A 23,649-nucleotide genomic window follows, 5' to 3' on the forward strand; every position below is an offset into this window, starting at 1 on the left:
CTGCCCAGCACTGGCGGCCCTCAAGCCCTTCCTTCAGTCTTGGGCAGGTGGGTGCCTGTGAGGCGTGCCAGGGTGGTGGGTGGGTGACTAGGGCAGGGCTGTCAGGTGCAAGTGGGTTGCTGAGGTGGAGGATGTCGGCAGGGGCTGGCTGGCACCTTCGCCCACTTGCTGGCTCTGATCCCTGCTGAGGCCATGGGCTGCGCATGCCCCATGGGACCACTCTCCCTGACAGATGTGTGTTAATAGTGGGCCACGGTGCCTACTGCAGCTGCACAGGTGGGCCTGAGAGAAAAAATTTGGGACCCTCTGGGCTAGTGATTAGTGCAGAGGCCTGGGACTCAGCAGCATCTGGAATCTGACCTGAATGACCCATAGATACACCTGGACATATTCAGCTCCTGGCAACTTGTTCCATCAGTCGCCTTATGCCAGGGCTGAATCTAGCACACCATATGATCACAGGTAAGTCACTTCAACAGCTCAAAACAAACCCTTTTGCCTTCTTTAACCCAGCTGTAAAACTAAGTGACAATCAGGTGGCACTGAGCTTAGCTGCCTTGGATGAAGGCCTCAAGATGCCATACAAAACCCTGTTTATTACTCCATCTGTGGACAGTTAGCCTCCTCTCCCTCAGCTGGTTACTCTGTGCATTAGGTTTCCATACATGTTCTGCTTATTAGGAAATGTAATTTAATTTGAGAAATAGTTTTGCTGGCTAAAGTCAAGATATTGCCATCATTTTCCCACTCCCCTCATGCTCTGTGTTTGCAACCAGCACAGAAGGGAAGTAGAATCATTCTAACAAGCAAGTCATCACATGCATTCCTTTTAAAAACAAAATCTGGTTAATTGTTCCTTTTCCCACTTGCTAAAGAAACTTGGGTTTGGTGAGAGGGGGAATTTGCCTCTGATTCAGGGTGGTGTGGTTTTTTTGGTTATTCTTAATCTTTTCCAAAAATCAAACAAACACAATCTCAGCTGCTTCATTTCAATGGGAATTTCCCCTGAGAAGTGACTGATTTAGGCCCAGAACCACAAAGGCAGTTGGGCATTGCCATTCTCTGGGTATGCCTACTGGATCACGTTCTGTAGGTGGCATGGATGTTGCCCTGCCTGGCACCCCAATTTCAGGCTTGTGCTGCGGCTTAGGGGGAGATAGGCATCTGGATGCCTAGCTTAAGGCAGCAGAACTCATGCCCACAGGCAGAACCTTAGGTATCTAAGGAGCTTTTACAGTGAAAATTTAGGCACCTACAGGGTGAGGTAACAGCTGAACAGAGGTTTTTCTGGAGCACAGTGATGCCTACAACTGGGATGTAGGTGACTAAACCCCACATGTAAGTGCCTAAGCAGCTTTGTGGCTTTGGGCCTTAGTAAAAATGGAGACCCATGTCCATTTTCCTAGATCCATGCATGGAGGGAGCCTTCTGGATTTGGATCTCCTCCACTATTTACAGCACCATTGACCTCTCTTCCTTGGACTCCAAAGAGAACTTTTTTTGTGCTGCTGAAATCACGCAAGGGGAGGCCCAACAAAGCTATCTCAGAAAAGCCTTGAGCTGCATTATCTTTTCTATAACCCTCCTCCAGCTCCTCATCTGGGTTTACTGAGGCAAAATAAGTTCTTTCCCAAGATCACTCAGAGCATCAGCTGTGTTGTGCCATGGATTTGTAAGCAGCACTTCACACTGAACATGGTGCTAAGAACTGAGGGTGTGACATGGCATTGAGTTACTGATATAGCAGAATCCTACAGATCAGAACCCCCACTATCCAAATCTCCTTTTCCTAATGACCTGGATCAGAAGTCAGCATAGTGTTTACATAGCTGTCAAGCCTGTGTTCAGTCCACTAATAATAATAATAATTATTACTGAGAGGACTTAAAAAATATCACTCTCCCCATTTTATAGACAAGGAAACAGAGGCAGAGAGAGACACACCAGGTCAATAGCAGAGTTGGGAACAGAGCCCTGGTCTCCTGATTAACAGTCTGGTGCCCTGACCATTGGGCCATATTGCCTTTAAGTCCGAGTTCCTCTTTCTATCTGTGCTGTGCTGCTGTTGTCCCACAGTACTTCCCATTTCATTCACAATGTACAAGATAGTTCTCAATTCTAAAGCAAAGGCTAATCCCAGTTTTCCAGGATGAGAGGTGACCCCCTTCACCTTTCATACCAAAAGCCCAAGCAATGTGGATAAGATTAAAAAATGACAAACAAGAGGATTATTAAAAATTTAACTCTATATCATATTTATTATCAATCCACAGGATAATTTGATTGCTACATGAGCTCATAAAAGCTATTTCACCTTTACAAAATTAAAAAAATGTGCCACAAGGATGTAATAACTGCTGATAACCCACCAAGAACTGAATCTTAAAATTATAAATTTGCTGTAGAAAAGATTAAAAAAACAATTATATTCACTTTAGAATTTTACTTTGAATAAAATATTCCCCTGTATAAAAAATAAAAAAGCTTGCTCTGGTTAGAATTAGAGTATTTTTTTCTTCTTGAAATCTGGGAATTTGCATAATATCTCTGTAATATTTTTCTTCCTATTGTACCACACGGCATTCAAGCATAGCAGATTAGAAACAAACACGAGAAAAGCAGTCTTACAATATGTGAAATCCATATAGGAAGGTTTACCTTCCTTTTCTTTCCTCTACTTCTCAAGACTTGTTAGCAAGAATAGCCTTGGAAAAGACTAAAAGATGGGAGGGGGCTTTGAATGTGCCATTAATTAGAGCAAGGTAATAAAAGGCCTTTTCGTAAGTGCTTTTTAATAAGGTGCAGAAGCAGACTGCAACGTTGCTAGTACTGCACTATGTACATATTCACAATAGATTTTTTTTTATTTAAAAAAAAATTCCAGCTAGTTCACATTTTCTCTTCCATTCTGAGGCTTTCAGTTCCATCACAGCCTTGACTGCAAGAAGTGCAGCAACACCACTTCCCTTGTGGTTGTTGGTCCTCTTATGAAGTACTGGAACTTATATAAGTGGGCCAAAGTTCTGTTTTTCCTATGCAGTAACTGTGGAAATCCATCTGGTTTCAGGTATACATACTGATGGCTGGAGTCCTGAGTTAAAAAGCTCCAGTACTGGAGTCGGACACACAATGTTCTATATTGTCAAGACTTACCCTTAGATTTGTCTAATGTGCGTCAGAGTTGCACCTCTTCTAGAGAAACATAAAATACAAAAACAACCCAAAACTAAAGAGACACAGTCAGAGGCTTAGCAGCTCTTGACTCTCGACTGGGTGATGTCTGATGTTTTCTTGATGACACTAGCCCGTGTCTCATGGTCTGGCCTGCTGCTGCTGGCAGAAGCTGAAGACACTACTTGTGGGAGAGGGATAGCTGGGAAGGGGGGCCAGGAGCTGTTGTAAGGCAGTGGGGAGCTTTCTTCTTTGATGGTGACCTGGAGGTCAGGCTTGTTGGAAGTCACAAAGGTAGCCATACTGGGAAGAATATGAGAAGTGTTCCTCATACCCAGATTGCTCAGATACTGTTTGCCTTCAATGTTTTTCTTTTGCCACTGAAGCCGACCCTGAAAAGAAAAAGACTGTCAAGTGAATGTGATTTTGTAAACTACTCCTGCTAATATAACTGATACAGAGGCTGCTCTCTTCTCTCTTTTAGTCAGGCCCTAAATTGCATTCAGTGTTATAGCCAAATAAAGGACCACATACTAAGGAATGGTCACTGAAATCTGTGCTTCTAGCCTTTTATATGTGACCTTGCGATTTCTCCTTCCTCCGGAGTCCCACTCTCTTAAGTCTAGATGTTCCTTTGCATAAACTTACCCTGCTGATGGAAAACAGAGGCCATATTCTCAGTTATTCTGGAAAAATGGGCACAGGGACAAGGAACTCTGAGCTTCAAAGTACAAAATTTCTCCCAATTGGTCTATCAGGGGGTTCCCTCCTCCTTGGAATGGGCAAGGGTTTCAGCACCTGAATCCAGGGGAAGTTTGGTCACCCACAGAAGTCAAGTGCCTAAACATAGATATCTTTCCTTAGCCAGCACAGAACAGAATCCAGCAGTTGTTAAAGTTGCTAGCATTATTCTTTCATGGGCTATCTACTCTGATATCTATAAGGCCTGTAGGCAATCATGCCACAGAGAGCATCTGCTCCATCCCCTAATGCATGCAGAACATCAGTGCACACCTAGGAAGGGAATTCTATGAGACTGAGGAGCAGGGTAATCTTACTATAGAACTAGTGCTACACCCCGCATTGGGAAGCGAGTAGAGGCATTTCTCATTCCCAGGTTGTTCAGACTGTCCTAGGGGAGTCTGCTGAGTTTTGTTCTCCTCTGCCTGCAGCAGCAGGATGGAAAATATGGCCCACCAGATCAGCAATGTTTTAGGGTCACTTTCCTTATTCATGCTCTACTAAAGCCAACCCTCCTTCTGGCAGCAAGTAGCAGCTCAGCCGTACTCCAGCACACTACCCTGCAAGGTGCTATTTTTACATCCTTAGAGAATTTTCACTTCTTTTTATGGTATTAAATGTCATTAGCTGGGCAAGTGCTCCCCCCAAGCTTCCCTCCCTCTTCAGGAGGATGAGAGATGAAGAGCTTATTTAATGTTAAAGTATGTACACTGAGAGCAGAGTTAATGTTGCTGCTCATTTTTTACTTCATAACAGCATTCTCCCACCAAAGGGATTCCAACTTTTTTTTTTTTAAACAAAGCACGAAAAGGGCCTTGCAGGGAAGTCTTTCATGAATATGAAGCTGGAATCCTGAAGCCAAATTTTAGCTTTGTCTCTAATATACCTATGTATTTTTATGTCCAATTACATGATCTATACATATAAAGCTGAGATTTACATGCACAAATAGATGTGCATGCATCTATTCAGCAGGTGCAAAATTAGAGGCTGGAAATGAAAAATTGTTCCATGGGTTCTGTTAGGTCACAAGCAATAGCTCCACACAATATTTGGTGGTTATATATTATTTCCTTTGATTTCTTTTCATTCAAAGCATGAGGACAGACTCGTTAGGAAAGCTCACATGCACCATATTTGCAAGAGTCTCTCCATCATCAAGATTGCCATTTCCTGCTATTGTGTGAGCCCAGACAACATACAAGAAAATCCAAACGAGGCTGCTTGCAACCAAGATAAAATACTAAGCCACCCAGAAAGCACTGAGCCATAACACATATGCATGCACAAAGCCCCTCTGTTGCTTTACTCTGTATAAAGAAATTTGTTTGTTTCCACAGTTGACTTCTCTCCAAAGCACATATTTGATTTTCCTATAAAAATTAGTTTACTTCTAATTTTGAGAGATCATGAAGTTGGGTTTTGTTTTTGTTATTTAAAACAGGCATCAACTTCATTCTACAAGCATCTGAACATTTGTCTCCAGACAGCCCTCTCTCCACTATTAAAATTAATACTGTCCGAGTAGAAGTGTATTTTGATGGGGACAATGGGAAAGACCCTCCACAATATGTGTCACTTTAGTACTTGAAGAATTTCTCCTGAGCACTATACAACCAAGTGCTTACCTCTGCATTTTCCTCATCACTGGGAATGCTGTCTGTCGTTTCACTTTCTGTTGGACAAAATGGAAGTAAAAATGAAAGTGGGCATCATTCTACCTGAAGTATCAAAATCCATCTAAACAGACAATATCCACTGCTAAGAAACAGGTCACTATAACCTCTTCTAGAGCTAGCAAAGATTAAAAGAAACACACAAATAAATAAATAAAATAAACAGTACAACAGCCTTCATTCCCTGTCATGCATGAGTTGACTCCAGACTTGCAACATGAGGCCTATATAAAAAGCAGCCTGCTGAACTATGAGCGCCTGAGCAGAGTAAAATAAAAAGGTTAACATGATAAACAAACCTGTGCACTTAAAACAAGGAAACAGACTACACTAGATGTAGGAAATGTTAAAGAGAAGCAGATGCACAAGGAGCTTAGCCTTATGGGCAAAAGGAGAGACTTAATTTTTCCTTCGCCACAGTTTGCTACCTAGAATAGCATTTTATAGCGTGGCTAAAATGTTGCAATCAAAGCCCTTTCCTTTGCTTTATCAAAGCAACACTATTCACAACCACACCCAAAGAAAGATAAAAATGCTTTCATTTGATAATATTTATCTAAACTTTCAGCCTCAAGGACTAGTCTTCTGTAACATGTTTTGTTACTGCTACTATCGAATTTGTTCTCATTTACTTTTATTTTATCCTTCTCTTGCCCTTAATATCCCACCCCGAGCCCCTCCATCACTGAATCGCCACACACATCCCTTTCGATCCCCACAACCACTGTACCTTCCTTGCCCCCACCTATGATCATCCTCTTGATCGCTGCACCTCCAAATACTCACACGCACCATCAGCCCCCCAAGCACTGCACCTCTATACACAAGCGTGCACACACACACCTCTCCTCGCCCCCTAACCACTGCACCTCCACACACACCTGCCATAATCCCACCAACCATTGCACCTTCACACACATATACCCCTCCCATACTTCCCCTGAGCATTGTACCCTGACATGCCTCTTATCATCTCCCGCCCCCACACACACAGTGCCTCCACCTCCACACTTCTCATCACATCTGTGTTCCTGTCTCCTAACCCAAATGCACACACTTAACTGAGCGGGGGTGAGTGGGCCATAGACCCTCCTCTGTGTCACATATAGTGCTAAGCAAATAGATGGGATCATTACATTCTGGAAATGTCACTTTATTGCAGCACCTATCCACGTGTGAGAGTTATATAAAAACAGCTGAATAGTTATTCTGATAAGGATTAGGACTTTGCACAGTTTCACATGTGCTGACCTGGATAAAGAGTTGCCGCAAGGTGTTTTTTGCCAATTACGCCAAACTACAAGCTAGGATGGGAAAGGGAAGGCAGGAGAGCAATCTTTATAGAAGACAAGGGCACAATTTGAGAATGACATGGATAGAAGGAATTCACATGCAGACACGAAACAGATACTCCGATGTACAGAAATGTGTGGTAATAAAGAATTTTGTAATGCAAACAAGAAGGAATCAGTCCTCAATGTTTATATATTATCAAAGTCTGAGCAAGAGACAGTTCCAGCACTGACAAGGGCAGAAGGTCACTGGGATGCACAAAATTCTAAAGGAAAGAGACTATTTGAATTATTATCAATAAGATGAGGTAAGTAAAGAATGAGGCTAGCATGTGAAGGCAATAATAGGTGTCATAGCTTGAACAGCTTCAAAAAGGAGATAGATGGGTTTTTGCAAGAAAACTTTTTTGTGTACTTCAGACCACTTTTTGGTAGCAATGATAAAATAATTATCATGGTAAATCACTGCATAATGAGGTGGCCTTCTCACACCATGCAATACTGCACATGGGATGTGCCTGATGCATCCTTTGTGCATTACTCTGCCACACCATGCTACTGCAAGGTCCAAAACAAACCTGGGACTCTTGAACGCTTGTACCATTTGGATTTGCACAGTGCAAAGTGTGAAGTGAGATTATCCTATGAATTTCAGGATTGGTGGCAGCCCTTACATAAAACCTACAGGATTCCTATCCTCCTATCCTGTGAATCATTTGTATGCTTAAAAAAAGTCCTGGGCCAGATCCTTGTCTGCTGCCATGAAATGCACTCATGAAGTAGAAAGGTGGCATTAAGTTACCTTTGTGCTTAGCCAAGCCTGAACTAGCTGTGAACCAGGCTGAACCCCGAGCTTGGAGTTAGAGCATCCCGAAGACTCCCACAATGCCAGTACAACAGCGGAGAATCAGCAATGCATAGGGACACCACAGCTGCGCCTCATTTTCCCCATGCATGCCCCGAATGCTGGGCCACGGAGGGTAGCATAAAAGCCCTTACACAAACACTGGAGGATATGTCTACACGTGCGTGATCATCCCATGGTCAGCTATGCTGGCTATTGAGCTGCTTCATGACAACGGAGTGGTGCAAAGCAGATGCCGCACATCCCAAGATCTAGTTCCATATATTTTATGTGTACTCAAATTATTTATTCAGATTCTTTGGCTGAGGTTAAGAGAAGCATTTTTGTCATGTTCAGTTATACTGGGAGAGTTGTGCAAGAAGCAGACGAATGTTTCTACGGCCTGATCTTCCATTAGTAATACATTTTATAACATCCTCTTCCCAAAGCCCCTATGAAGCTCTGGCCATTACAGACTAACCACAGTGGCCATGATGATCATATATCAGCATGTGACAGACCAATGCTGGAGGCGATTCCAAGAGAACATGAACATGAACATTCACCCTGACATTAAGATAAAAATATTTTCTATAAAAATGTGTCTGGAACTAATTTGCCTAACGGTTGAAAGATAAAGCCACAGAGAGAGTAATGAGTCACACCCAGACCAATGTAATATTAATGACTGTTTAAAAGGACAAACATTTCTGTTTCTACCCATGCCCTCCGAAAGCTTGTAAGCTCATTGACAACAGTGCAAAAATGAAGGACATGTTGTATGTCAGACTGTTGCCACCTTTCAAGTATGTTTAGATCAGTAATTGTCCAGCTTTGCCATTCTGCAGACCTCTGCAACAAAGACAGCCGTCCCTCTGAAGCTCCCAATTCCACACTTGCACAGTGACATTATCATCAGCTGAAGTGCATAGAGGCCCCAGCCCCTTTGTGCTAGACACTGTGCAAACATATAGCAAAGAGACAGTCCCCACCCCAAAGAGTTTAGGCCCAGATCTTTAAAGTTATTTTGGTGCCTAAATCCCATTGATTTCAATGGGAGTTAAGCACCCAAATACCTTTGAGGATGTGGGCCCCAGTGTCAGAGTATCTATAGTGTTCAGTTTTGTGGCCCATCTCCCAATTCTCCACCCTCTCTATCTGTTCAGAGGCTCCATGAACTATAACTTTAGACCCACTGAGCAAGAGCACTAGTGGAATGTTGGCAATGTATCTCCATGCACACCCAAAGAGACTATGAAATAGATTTCCTTAGTCTAGTATTTGCTTTAGGCACCTTAGAAACTAAAGCTTTCAAATGTGCCTTCAGATTTATCAAACTGTACATTTTTAAATGATTACTGATAACTACATTTTAATATTTTGGTTGATTAAAAATAAGTAATAATGAAATGTAGTTTAGACTATTCAGGGATAGATTCTGCTAGCCTGTCTCATGTTAAGTAGCACCTTTCTCCAGGAATTGTTTTATTGAAGTCACTTGTGGAACAAGCTTCTATTCACATGAGTAAGGCTAGCAGTATCTGGCTCTTTGTTCCCTGTAATTACTACATGGGACAATTAGTAAATGTGAATTACATGTAAACAGTAAATGGACAAAATATACTGTACATACAGCTTTCTTGCTTTATAGTACGATAAATGTTAAAGAAAACTGGAGTGGATAGTGGGAGATACAATATGCAACAACAAGGCTGTGCAGGGAGCGGGGAAGAGAGAAACAGGCCATTATGCTTCCCAAGCCTCTTAAAATAGGATTCATCTGTAAACCAATGATAGTGACTAATCAAGGAAAATCGTGGGATGAAGAGCAAATGCGATAACTCTAAAATCGACCTCAGTGCCATAGGCAGTAATAGTAAAATAACACTGTCAACTTAAATTTGGGCCAGTGTTTACATACTGTTTATAAAAACAAGCTTTTATAAAATGTAGAAATGTTTTCATATTGAAAATATCCAATGAAAACAGTTGTTTTTAAACAAACCTTCTCCAACAGCATTTAAAGCCCCAAAACTGCAGCACTAAGAATCTGAAAGTGATACTAAAAATGTCAACAAAGCGAAACTAAGTTCATTGATTTTCAGTTGAAGCTGAGAGAAATATCAAAAAACCCCCACAAAAAACACCAGTATAAATAGTGGCAGAAACACTGGATTTTTAACTCTTTCACCTTTTATAATCAAAGGTGTTATAGAGAAAGACATTTGTTTGCAGCATTAGGAGACAAGATGGGTGAGGTAATATCTTTTATTGGACGAACTTCTGTTGGTGAGAGAGACAAGTTTTCAATTTACACAGAGCTCTTCCTCAGGTCTGGGAAAGTAATTCACACTACGCGTTTAAACCGATTTTAGCAGCATTAAACCGATTTAACGCTGCACCCGTCCACACAACGAGGCCCTTTATATCGATATAAAGGGCTCTTTAAACCGGTTTCTGTACTCCTCCTCGACAAGAGGAGTAGCGCTGAAATCGGTATTACCATATCAGATTAGAGTTAGTGTGGCCGCAAATCGACAGTATTGGCCTCCGGGAGGTATCCCACAGTGCACCATTGTGACTGCTCTGGACAGCAATCTGAACTCGGATGCACTGGCCAGGTAGACAGGAAAAGCCCCGCGAACTTTTGAATTTCATTTCCTGTTTGCCCAGCGTGGAGCTCTGATCAGCATGGGTGGCGATGCAGTCCCAAATCCAAAAAGAGCTCCAGTATGGACCGTACGGGAGATACTGGATCTGATCGCTGTATGGGGAGGCAAATCTGTTCTATCACAGCTCCGTTTCAGAAGACAAAATGCCAAAACATTTGAAAAAATCTCCAGACAGAGGCCACAGCAGGGACTCAGCACAGTGCTGCGTGACAAGCGTAACGGAAAGCCAAAGAATCAAATGGACGCTCATGGAGGGAGGGAGGGGGTACTGAGGACTCCAGCTATCCCACAGTCCTCGCAGTCTCCGAAAAGCATTTGCATTCTTGGCTGAGCTCCCAATGCCTGTAGGGTCTAACACATTGTCCGGGGTGGTTCAGGGTATAGCTCGTCAATTTCCCGCTTCCTCCCCCCCATGAAAGAAAAGGGAAAAAAATCGTTTCTTGACTTTTTTCAATGTCACCCTATGTCTACTGAATGCTTCTGGTAGACACGATGCTGCGGCAGTGAACAACAGCATCCTCTCCCCTCCCCTCCCCTCTCCTCCCCGGTGGCAGATGGTACAATATGACTGCTATCCATCGTCATCATCAGCCCGTGAGTGCTCCTGGCTGGCCTCAGGTGAGGTCAGCCAGGGGCGCCTGGGTAAAAATAGGAATGACTCCTGGTCATTCCCAGTAGATGGTACAGAACGGCTGGTAACCGTCTTCATCATAGCAACTGGGGACTGAGCTCCATCAGCCCCTCCCCCCGCCCCTTCATGTCTAAAGATTCTGTCCTGCCTGGACTATCATAGCAGCGGGATGCTGGGCTCCTCTCCCCCGCACCGTTTAATGTCCTGTCTGGACTATCATAGCAGCTGGAGGCTGCCTCCCCCTCATTTTATCTCACTAACAAGTCAGTGTTTCTTATTCCTGCACTCTTTATTACTTCATCACACAAATGGGGGGACACTGCAACGGTAGCCCAGGAGGGTTGGGGGAGCAGGGAAGCAATGGGTGGGTTTGTTGCAGGGGCACCCCCTAGAATGGCATGCAGCTCATCATTTCTGCGGGACCTGACATGGAGCGGCTGTGCTCTCTGGTTCTGGTTCTCTAGCACACTTGCCCCATATTCTAGGCAGGACTGACTCTATTTTTAGATACAACATAAAGGAGGGAATGACCCGGGGAGTCATTCCTATTTTTGTCTTTGCGCCCCCAGCCAACCTCAGCCAGGAACACCCATGACAGCAGCAGACGGTACAGAACGACCGATAACCGTCATTTCATCGCCAATTTACAATGACATGGCAGACGGTACAGAACAACTGATAACCGTCTCTGCTATCTTGCACAGGCAAATGAATGCTGCTCTGTAGCACTGCAGTACTGCCTCTGTCAGTGGCATCCAGTACACATACGGTGACAGTGACAAAAAGCAAAACAGGCTCCATGGTTGCCATGCTATGGCGTCTGCCAGGGCAATCCAGGGAAAAAGGGCGCGAAATGATTGTCTGCCATTGCTTTCACGGAGGAAGAAATGAGTGACGACATTTACCCAGAATCACCCGCGACACTGTTTTTGCACCATCATGCATTGGGGTCTCAACCCAGAATTCCAATGGGCGGGAGACTACGGAAACTATGGGATAGCTACGGGATAGCTACCCACAGTGCAACGCTCCAGAAATCGACGCTAGCCTCGGACCATGGACGCACACCACTGAATTAATGTGCTTAGTGTGGCCGCGTGCACTCGACTTTTTACAATCTGTTTTACAAAACCGGTTTATGTAAAATCGGAATAATCCCGTAGTGTAGACATACCCTTAGAGTCACAGCTAAATACAAGCTCAAACAGATAGTTTAGCATCAGTAGTTAGCACTTATTCTAAGGGACCATTCAAGGTGAAGTGGCCCATCATTTTAAGTCAGGGGTAGGCAACTTATGGCACGCATGCCAAAGGCGGCACGCAAGCTGATTTTCAGTGGCACTCACGCTGCCCAGCTCCTGGTCTGGGGGGCTCTGCATTTTAATTTAATTTTAAATGAAGCTTCTTAAACATTTTAAAAATCTTATTTACTTTACATATAACAATAGTTTAGTTATATATTATAGACTTCGAGAAAGAGACCTAAAAACGTTAAAATGTATTGCTGGCACGCAAAACCTTAAATTAGAGTGATTAAATGAAGACTTGGCACACCACTTCTGAAAGGCTGCCGACCCCTGTTTTAAATTGACACTGTCTCTCTAGAAGCAGCAAAGAGTCCTGTGGCACCTTATAGACTAACAGACGTTTTGGAGCATGAGCTTTCATGGGTGAATACCCACTTTGTCGGATGCATGAGCTTTCGTGGGTGAATACCCACTTTGTCGGATGCATGTACAGTGCATGAAGTGGGTATTCACCCACAAAAGCTCATGCATCCGACAAAGTGGGTATTCACCCACGAAAGCTCATGCTCCAAAACGTCTGTTAGTCTATAAGGTGCCACAGGACTCTTTGCTGCTTTTACAGATCCAGACTAACACGGCTACCCCTCTGATACTTGACTGTCTCTCTAATAAAAGATGTGCATACCTAACTGATTTTGCACCTACAAAGGTTTACTTAATTGGCACTTATGTTTCCCTCTTAAGATAGATGTTGCTTTCTGTGAAATTTGGGAAGATACTTGGAAGTATTAGAACTCAGGTCCAAATGACCAGCGAAGTATAAGTGTTTCAGAATCTCCGTCAACCATCCTATGGTACAAAGCAAAGAAACCATCCACCACCTCCCCAACTGTGGTATCTGCCTAATTGCTTAGGCCTATGTAACATTCCAGCACTACCTGTGAGCTCTCCTGAATCTTGTGAAAGTTCTTTTGAGGAATGACTTACCTGCATAGGAGGAGACTGGGGAGATCTGCAGAGGGTACAGCTGACTCATGCTGAGGGGCTGCTCATCACACTCTGTTGTCACCTCTACTACTTGGCAAACATCAGGAGGATTGGCAACTATCACCTGCTCCTCAGTACTGCCATCAAGATGGGGCTGTCCTACAACTCCATATGAGAAGGAAGAGATAGGTTATTGCAAGACTCCCTGATTTGTCAGACACACTGAACTGTTGCATTAGTACAGGGGTGGGCAAACTATGGCCCATGGGCCGGATCCGGCCTGCGAGCTGTCTTAAGCCGGCCCGTGAACTCCTGCTGGGGAGCGGGGTCTGGGGCTTGCCACACTCCAGTGCTCCAGCTGGGGAGCAGGGTCAGGGGCTGCTCCATGCAGCTCCCAGAAGCCGCAGCCTGGCCCCGCTCCAGCGTTCCAACCAGGGAGCAGGGTCGAGGACCACTCCACGTGGCTCCCAGAAGCCACGGCATAGCCGGGCTCTGGCACTCCAGCCAGGGCACAGGGTCAGGGGCTGCACCACGCGGTTCCCAGCAGCTGTGGCATGGTCCTCCTCCCCCGTCCCCGGCTCCTACATGCTCCAATGGTCCCCTCTAGCACTCCAATGGGAGCTGCAGGGGCGGTGTCTGCAGACGGGGCAGCGTGCAGAGCCGCCAGGCCGCACTGCCGTATAGGAGATGGAGAAGGGACATGCCGCTGCTTCTGGGAGCTGCTTGAGGTAAGCGCTGCTTGGAGCCTGCACCCCCTGAGCCTCTCCCCACGTCTCAACCCCCTGCCCCAGCCCTGATCCCCCTCCCACCCTCCAAACCCCTAGATCCCAGCCCAGAGCCCCCTCCTGCACCCCAAACCCCTCATCTCCAGCCCCACCCCAGAGCCCACACCCCTAGTCAGAGCCTGCACCCCTTTCTGCATCCTACTCCCCCACCCCAGCCCAGAGCCCCATCCCACACGGTGAACTCCTCATTTCTGGCCCCACCCCAGAGCCTGCACCCCCAGGCTCTCACCCCCTCCTGTACCCCAACCCCAATTTCGTGGGCATTCATGACCCACCATACAATTTCTATTCCCTGATGTGGCCCTCAGGCCAAGAAGTTTGCCCACCCCTGCGTTAGCAGCTAAATTGTGGTCTTCTCACTTCATGCCTGACTGTTTCTAATAAGGCTTCTAAGGAAATTTTGGTTGATGTTTTCAGTCTCTAACACCTTCAAAGCTGCCTCCTTCCTTTCCAGTTGTCACCACTGGAAATGCTTAAGCAGATCAGTAAGTGTGGCCTCCAGACAGAGGTAGCCCACAGTTCCACAATGCAGCCTGTAGCTATGCTAATCTTGAATACAGAAATGAGGCCTTACCAGAGTATGCAGGGCTCCATCTTTATCAGAATATTACTTGCTAGAATCAGTGATTACTGTAGGCTGCACTTCTGTATTAATGGTGATGGGTAGCTGGAGTACATCCCTCTTAATGTAAGTCAGATGCAGCGCCTGGCAAGTTGCCAATGCTTTGTGGACTTTGGATGCCCTGATACACGTCAGGTACTGTAAGGCACAGTGGTTCAAAACTCATTTACAGACAGTGGCCCAAATAATCCCTGGGTAATTCTACTGACTTCAGTGGTTTTAAACAGGGAATGAATCTGGCCAAGTTTCTCCTAGAGACAGGCATGAGGCAGGGACTTCTTGCCATCCCCTGCAATACCAGCTGCCCTATGTAAAAAGCAATGTCGAGCTGTTAGCCTCTAAGCACCAGGGTCCGTGACTGAAATGTATTTCACGATCTCTGCACTGCAATTTGGTTAAATATTAATAAAGGAGTTTCCCACTTCGGCAGGTAAATGCTGCTCCACACCTTGGTTAGAAAAGGCTCCTTTTTTTTTTTTACTCTCTGCAAAGTTGATGCAGCCTGTAATATTCTGCAAGTTCTTCATCCAAGGATCCCAAAACACTTTACAGACATTAGGTAAGCCACACAACACAGTGGTGAGACAACTTAATATTTTTACACCTGTTTTACAGATGAGTAAACTAAGGCACCCAGAGGTCAACTGACAGTGAAACAAAGGTAAAAGCCAGGAAGAAAACCCTGAACTTCCAGTCATGTGTTCAACCCACAGACAGACAAATACTTCCTCCTTGTACAACTTCTTTATCTCAACAATATAATCATAAAACAATTACACTAATAAAATGCATCCTCTGTCTACTAAATACAGGGGGCATTGTATTGTAGAGAGAATATCCGCAGTATGTGGTCTGCCCCCCGCTACACTAGGAAAGGTTTTTAAAATTAACAGGGATTCCAGCACTGATGTGAAATACATTCGCTAAGCAGAAGTTGTGCACAAATATAAATCTAAAATAACCAGCAGGTGATAAAAAGCTCAGGGTTAGACCTAGTCTCGTGAATGTTCCTCAGAATTCATAATAATCAAAGACAAGAGAAAATTATGTTCTACCTTCATTTGAACATAGCAGGTCAAAACTGTTTACTCAGGCGAAAGTCTCATGGATTTCAATGGGAGTTTTGTGGGAATGTGTGCTGCGGGATTTGGTTCAGAGTGATTTGTGAGTAGTGATATACTGTTAGACTGAAGGATTATAAAATGATGGATTGCTTTGCCTATTTTAAGGAATAGGAATTGCCATACTGGATCTGATCAACAGTTCGTGTAGTCTGGTATTTTGTCTCTGACAATAGCCAATATCGGATGCTTCAAAACAAGCTAAAAAGTAACCATAACACATGTAGAAAATTACACAATACTGTAACAGGAGGGATGCAGGGGAGACATTTCTTCTAGCCCCAAATTCGTGCCAAGATTATACACTGATGTATGACAGACTTAGTCATTCTTCTCAGAGGTGACATAACTGCAGATGCTATTCTTATTAGCAAAAGTGTTAAACAAGAAAAAGTAAAGGAGCATTTTTTCCCAGTTAAAATAACTGCATATAATTTTGTTCTGTAAAATGACAAGTAGCTAATCTGGAAACCTCCCCAAACCAGTATTTTATGAAGCAATCCCAGCAAACAAAACTTTAAACAGACATTGACTAGGTTCTTTAAAAGGAGCCTGATTTAGAATTCCTATCACTTTGCTCCAGATACTTATTTCCACTGTAAACAACATTCCTTCTGGTTCTGCAGCAAGCTCTCAATAAGAGCAGAGAGGGGGGAAAAAGCATCCCACGTTCATTATCAGTGTGAAAGTGCTGTATTGTGCAATGCTGTCTTATTAAGAACTCTCTGCCTTCATGGCCTTATCTATCTCTTCAGTACCTGGAGAATTCTTACCCAACCCGAGAGAGAAATTCAGTGCTCATCAGCAAAAAGACTGATAGCTTGGACAAAATGCCATGGGCTTAGCCTCAGCTGCACCATCACCCTCTTTCCCATCCCCTCCCCGGCACACACAGGATGAATCTATTCTGCCTCTTTTTTTTTTTTTTTCCTGTTTGTGTTGAAAAACTCCTTGGAGTAGTAAATAAGGATTTCCCTGTTTGCTGCCTATCCAAACTGCACAGCCTAGATAATTAAACTAGAAAGCACTCACAAAAATAGGATGCTCTCAATTATAGACCAAATCCCAATTGCCTTATTCATGAAATAAAGATTACTCACATGAGTGAAGGGAGCAGGATTGGGCCCTAGGTATTCCTGCTATGAATGATGTATACCTGGCAACAATGGCAAAAATAAAGCCCTACAACATTTGGATTCGCTTCTGTTTGCCTGAGTAAAAAACGGTAACTCACCTTTGTAACTGTTGTTCTTCGAGATGTGTTGCTCATATCCATTCCAGTTAGGCACACACACAACTAATTGGAATCGATATGAGCAAGCACTCGAAGAACTTTCCTTATTTTTATTATGGCACATAGACCAGACTGTATTAGTGCCAGACTAGCCTTTTCCTATGAACTACTGAGAACCTCTTATCAATGCAGAGTGCATTTAACTTCCAGTGAAGTTAAATGGGAGTTGAAAGCACTCAGTACCTCCCAAGCCTAGTCCAAATCCATAGTCCATTGAAGTCAGTCTTTCTTTTGACTTAATTGGGATCAGGCTCAATATACCCCCCAAAGGGTTTAAATTGTCCATTGTTTGACTTATAGTTTTCTAAATAAAGCAAAAATGTATAGTTTCTTCCCACTGGCTCCACATCAACTTTGGGGTATTTTAGATTTCAATTTTGCGCTTGAGTCTGACTTACTTGGGAAATATGTTTCACTACAGTGCTGGAATTCCTCCAAGGCTAATTTTAAGACCCTCTGTAATAGAAGGAGTAGAAATCTAAACATGCTCACAAAAAACACAGTGCAATTAAATGTACTGCTCCCTGGAGAGCAGGAGCACCCATAAATTTTCCATCCAGAAAAGTCTCTCAGTGAAAAAGCCTACAACTTAGCCTGCAAAATAAATGTGACAAAAAACAAGTCATTGCAACTAAACCCTATCATCTTTGCACGGAGAAAGTTAACGTATTTTCAAACACTTCACCTTGTACAGAAAAAAAGACATTCTAGGCCAAGTGGTGATCGGATTTCATTTCACTCTAACAATAACTACAGCCAAAGAGCTGTCAAAACATAACCCAACTTACATTTCTAAGAACCAATTATTCACATTTTACTCTGTCGGCTAACTCCTAACGCACCAGTTTTAAACGCAGTTTTCATTCAGCGTCGCTGTTGACATTGTGATGTTAACAGCACGTTCCGTTACTGAAGTGCTGCTTAAAATAATCTGGGTCACATCACATTTAACCCTTTAATATATATTTTTAAATTACCACCAAAATAGCAACCTGTCAAAAGCCCTTCAAGCCATCTTGGAATCATGAGAACTTTCAACTTCTATGCCCCAATGTTACTGCTCACCGTGCACTGGCTAAAATATCAACCTGGCTGTGGAACGCTGTATGTGGTTCTCTCTGGAGTTGGTTAATGTCATGAAGGGCCACCAAAGTGATGAGAAATACTTTTTTCCCCCCTCAGGAGATGAGCTTGTTGTTCCCAACCCCTGCTAGCCTTGGAGCAAGGGACTGAGCTAGAGACGTGAACTCACATCCTGGGTTTGTGGCAAACTTTTAGATTACACACGTGGTCCTGTGAAGCATGTTTTATAACTTTGGCAAACTCCAAAAAGTAAAAGAGTCAGCTTCCTGCAGTCATATGTGCTATTCAGATACCATCTATGTCATGAACTGGAGTTTAAAGTCTAAAGACACATGCATACTGGTTTACCACTTGTGAAAAGTATGCACTGGAAGCACTTACCTACAATGTTCACAGTACTGTCAACTTCACTTTTTATAGTGGAGGGTAGGAAGTAGTCAGAAGAGACCTCAGTTATTCCATTAGTTACTGCAAAAGATGACTCAACTGGTTCTTGCTAGAATGAAAACAGTGGAGTTGTGTCAGATTTAGTTTTGGTTTATTTTAGGAACTTTGACTTTATTCCCTATTCATCTCTTTGTGCCAAGATCACAACATAGCAAATCAGTTTCTGCCTGTTACATACCCACTGTCCCCAGGTAGAAGCAGGATGAAGATCAATACTTAAGTTCTCCAAAAGGAGGCCAGAGATAACTACATTTCCATGCCTTCTCCATTTAAACTGAAGTTAAAAGTCACACTTTACATTGACAGCGAGGCCTCCAAAGAACAAATCAATTAATACACTATTTGTTATAAAAGATTAACACTGGGGGGTAATGAGGCTGACACACTGCCTTAAAACAGCATTTTATTAAATATTCATCCTCACTGCTTTCCAAACATACTGCAGCAGTGAATTCTTTCTGAAATAACGCCTGAGGTACAGTAATTACTAAATTCTATCCTTAAGTTTTCTCTAGCACAAGAGATCAAAACAAAACAAAGCATTTATACTAAATCAAACCTTCTAGATCTTGTCATAGCTGTTGCCATAGGGCAATTCTGTTGGGAAAACAACAACCCCTGTTCTATACACAATATACCTCTATGCATTTGTTGCGTGTCAGCTGGGGAATCTATGTAACTCTCTTTTGAATATACTGTAGAAGTTATTACAAAAACTTGGGAGTTCTTTAACAGGCCATCATCATTTTTTTAAAACGGGATTAACTGCAAGATCAGCCCTCCTCCCTGCTGGATGCCTGACAAGGCCTATAAATCATACAAGATATAATTTGATTTGGGACTGACAGTGCCAGGATTAATAGCAAGGGCCTGATTCAAGTTTGCCCTGAAACTTGTGTGATCATTTACATCTGAGCAAACTGAGTGCAAAGTAGGTGTAACATGATCCCATTCAGATCTGGTAGTGTTTTATACTTACTTTGCATGGGTATAAAAGAACACACAAGGTGTAGGGCAAAGGTGAACTGGGCTTCAAGTTTTCTGTTCCCAGCCCTTCACTCTGTAAATCCAATAAACTCTATGATCATTGTGTCAGAGAGACTGTAGGGACAGTGGGATGTCCCTTTTCTAATGAGCTTGCTCTAACTGGATAGTATTTGGCAGTCATAGCTGCAGTGCTACCAACCAAGTAGTTACCATTTTTGGTCCTGATTCTCATTTACACCTTTCTGTCTTTACAATGGGGCCTTAAAGTGAGTGACAATATAATTCAGTCCCATCTGAAGGGCCCTTTACTCTGCCAGAGCTGTGTAAAATGCCCTTAGCATAAATGAGAATCAGGCCCTTTATATGTGATGTCAGTTGCATCAGTCCCATAAATCAAAGCATCAGTGTCTTCAGTCCACAACTGGAAAGGATGAATTCTGATAACTTTCACTGGTCCTTCATAAAGGATCCATGGATAGCAAAGAAAAATTAGGACTACAAAAAGTTCTAGGTTACTTGGGACATGACTCTCTTTTGACATGCACTGGTTTAATACCAGAAAGACTCCACTGAACTCAGTGAAGTTACTCTTAATTTAAATGAGTGTGAGAAGAGAATCAGGCCTTTGGCGCGTGCACACACACACACACACACACTCACTCACTCTCAGGAACTGTGGAGAAGATGAAGCATATGAGGCTGTTACCTGGGGATATATGTCATTATGAGGCAAATATTTTTACTTATATCATGTATATGACATGTACTACTTGTACTCAGTCCATGGCAAAGCTTGGCTACCTTGTAAGCTGTTATAAATCTCTCTAAATGGATAACTTACTATGTGTGCATATGAGAACACGCACTGGTAGGTTATAATCTATTGGTCTTGGGAAGGTTTCCAGTGGGGTGTTTCCCTGCTACAGTTCCCATACACTATACCTGATAAGCAATGAAACAAGTTATAAAACCACCATTTATTCTTACTACAGCAGGGCTGCGGCTGCTCCTACTGAAATCAATGGGAAAATTCTCATTGTTTTCACTGAGGGCAGGACAGGGCCTACTGTCTAAAAACCGAGTCAGATGGACACAAGCAGGATGAATTTACAGCAAGAGCTAAAGATCAGAATGGTCCCAAATTATCTGGGAACGTGCACCAATTTTTTGTGATTTTTTTAAAATCAGAATTGATTGTGGACATTAAAGTGAAAAACAAATTTTCTCTTGTTAGCAGTGGATGCTGAATAAAGTACCATACATTGAAAAATGCTAAACAGGAATAGTCTAAAAGATGGAGACAAATTTATCCCTACTGTAAATCGTGAAGTAAATGGTGCTATAATGAGGATTAATTTGGCCCACTGTTTGTTCAAATACATTAAAGAGCTTTTTTAAATTGATGTGACATATATGGCAATTTCCTGAAATAGCCTTGAAAACCCTTATTGAATTAATTATCTTTGGAGTCCACTGTATTAAATGCAAAGGTTATGTATTATTGTGGGCTTGGATGATCAGACTACTATATTGAACAATATGGCAGACAAAAATGGTCTTTTGGGACAATACATGTAAAGTGGAGTTCCTGGGAATTAGCTAGAGGGAGGGGAATGCAAATTCCTTCCCTCTACTTATGCAAAAACCCAGCCTTCTAAAGGTACGCACTCAGGAAGGGATCATGGTCTCCTGTTCTCAGAATCTGACGATCAAAGGCCACACTATATATAAAGAAACAGGCTAATTTGCCCAGTGTCAGTGTGCTTGTTCTGAGCTAAAGCAGATATGAACTTGTAACTACAGAAAAAATCCTTGGTGGGGTTTGAAGGGCTGACTCCTACCAAAGCCCTGCTGAAGAGAAAGGGGTGATCTCTGGTAAACTTATTAGCATGTGTATAGGCTCTTTTATTGTTTTAATAATTTTTTTTCTGTAATGCTTCCACCTTAAGAATAAATGTGCCTGCTTAGAAAGGACTGTGTGGTAACTTAAAACTGTGGGCAATTATCTGGTCATAGCCTCTGGAGACAGAGCAAAACACAGACACTGGCCTGCTTAGGCAGTCTGGCTTGCTTGGGATATCACAGTGTAGGCAGGGAACTGTGCAGCCTAGAAAACCCTTGGTCAGGAGGGAGAGAGACACAAGTCTCCACCCAGGACAGGTGACAGCTGGAGCCAGAAGCCTAGAATGGGTGCCCTTGGTGGACCATGGAGGTGAAATACAGGTGCAGTTGCCCTGAACTGTAACAATTCCTCTCTCTCTGCCTTGAATTCTGCCTCCACTCAGCAAAAACTGATCCAAGCCAAAATCTTCAGAACAAACTGTGCAAGTGGTTACTATAAAAGTGGTACTTTTCTGCCATTGCAGATGCTTTTCTGCCTATCATGTGTTTGTACAAGTTAGGCAGTAGTTTTCCAATGGGATCCTAACATTGCAGCCACAAAACAAACATTTGCATGTTTGTACAATGCCAAGGAGCTACCAATATTGACTGGGCACCAGTGTACTATCAATATTAATACTGATAATCAGCAATAGATAACACTGAAGTTAGGGCCAGATTCTTGGCCCTGACTAAGTCCACTTTGCACTGCACCAGCACCTCATTGGTACAAAAAGGATCGTAAAGCCACTTCAAGGAAGCAGCTGGAGATTTTCAGCAGAGGTTTGTCAGGGGCAGGGATAGGAGGGGCATGCTGAGGGCAGGAAGGGAGCACACTGTGTCCCAGCTGGTACTTAGTCAGTGGAACAATCCCTATGGGAATGCGGCAGACAGTGTAACTTGAAGCAGACTGAATTAGGTTGCTCTAAGTTGCATGAGGGGCTGTTTCAGCCTTTGGCACCGTAGAACTGTGGAGACAGAAAGGTGTCAGAGCTGAGGATCTAGGGCCAGATGCTCAAAAGGAATTAGGCATCTATGTCCCAGTTTTGGCTCCACTGTGAGGCACAAGACTTCCGCCTAAGCCCTGTAGATACCTAAACACACTCAATGCCTACATTTTCAGGGTAAAAATTCCCTCAGGACCAATGTCTCTGCCTTTGGGCATTCGCACTGCTGACTCACCCTAGGTGTCTGGATGCCTACCTCCCACCTAAGCCCCAGAGTGACTGTCAAACCAGGAGATACAAAGCTGTTGGGATGCTGAAGTTGCATGTGGGAGCTGACCAGTAGGCATACTCAGAGGCTGCCTTCCAGATCAGGTCCCACCAAAGCCCACTTGGAGGAGGAGGAGCCCTGTGGTTAGAGCAGTTACCTGGGATGCAGGAGACCCAGGTTCAATTTCCCCCTCATGCAGAGGGGAAGAGGGAGGATTTGAACAGGGGTCTCCTACCTCTCAGGAGAGTGCTCTAGCCACTGCACTATGGGATGTCCTGATGGGGGGCTCGCTGAGTCTCTCCTGATGAAGCTGTTCCAATGTGGATAAATAATGAAACTGTAATTGGAGCTGGGGGCCCAATCTTGCTGGCCCAATGACTATTTAAATATTTATCCACAGTCATTGGGGGGAGGAGGGAAAGAATGGCTCTACAGTCCAGTGGTTAGGATCACTCACCTGGGACATGGGAGACCCTGGGTCCAGTCCCCCTGCTCCAATTTCTCTTTCACTTTTCCACAGTGGGACAGATTCAGCAGGAGAGACTGAGGGAGCCCCCACATCAGAATATTCTTCTGAGAGGTAGGAGACCCCTATTCAATTCCTCTCTCCCCCTCTGCCTGAGGGAGGAAATGAACCTGAATTTCCCACATTCCAGGTGAGCGCTTTACCATAGGGCCAAAAGTTATAAGGTGAGCATCAGCAACAGAGATCAGCACCTCCTTGCATCTTTGTGTACCTATCTCTGTAAGAGGGGCAGCGCTTAGTATTCAGTTCTCTTGTCAGCCTCTCCCATTGGCTAGCTTAGGTGTCTCCCTGCCTCACATACTGGCTTTTGAGAATATCATTCTAAGGTGCTAGCTCTTCCTATTCATTATATAGGGAACCTAGATGTCTAACTCAGTCTTTGCAAATTTCAGCATTGTCCCTGTGATTTTCTGAGCATCTAAAAGTT

The 23,649-nt window shown here is 43.6% G+C and overlaps 1 protein-coding gene across 6 annotated transcripts in view; it reads right to left on the bottom strand.

Moving 5' to 3' along the window:
* Positions 1-2,234: 2,234 nt before the first annotated feature.
* Positions 2,235-23,649, bottom strand: part of IRF2 (interferon regulatory factor 2) — a 66,238-nt gene continuing 44,823 nt past the window's right edge. For 5 of the 6 annotated variants that reach the window (XM_039540465.1, XM_039540469.1, XM_039540468.1 and 2 more), the window contains 4 exons: positions 18,548-18,662; positions 13,262-13,426; positions 5,541-5,587; positions 2,235-3,563 (listed from right to left, as the gene is read on the bottom strand). In XM_039540465.1, coding sequence (XP_039396399.1) covers positions 3,249-3,563; positions 5,541-5,587; positions 13,262-13,426; positions 18,548-18,662 — 642 coding nt within the window. In that variant the 3' untranslated portion in view covers positions 2,235-3,248. The remainder of the gene's footprint in view (positions 3,564-5,540; positions 5,588-13,261; positions 13,427-18,547; positions 18,663-23,649) is intronic. The other variant, XM_039540471.1, reaches the window with a different exon arrangement.

This window comes from Mauremys reevesii, linkage group 5 (genome assembly GCF_016161935.1).
Source record: "Mauremys reevesii isolate NIE-2019 linkage group 5, ASM1616193v1, whole genome shotgun sequence".
Lineage (NCBI taxonomy): Eukaryota > Metazoa > Chordata > Testudines > Geoemydidae > Mauremys > Mauremys reevesii.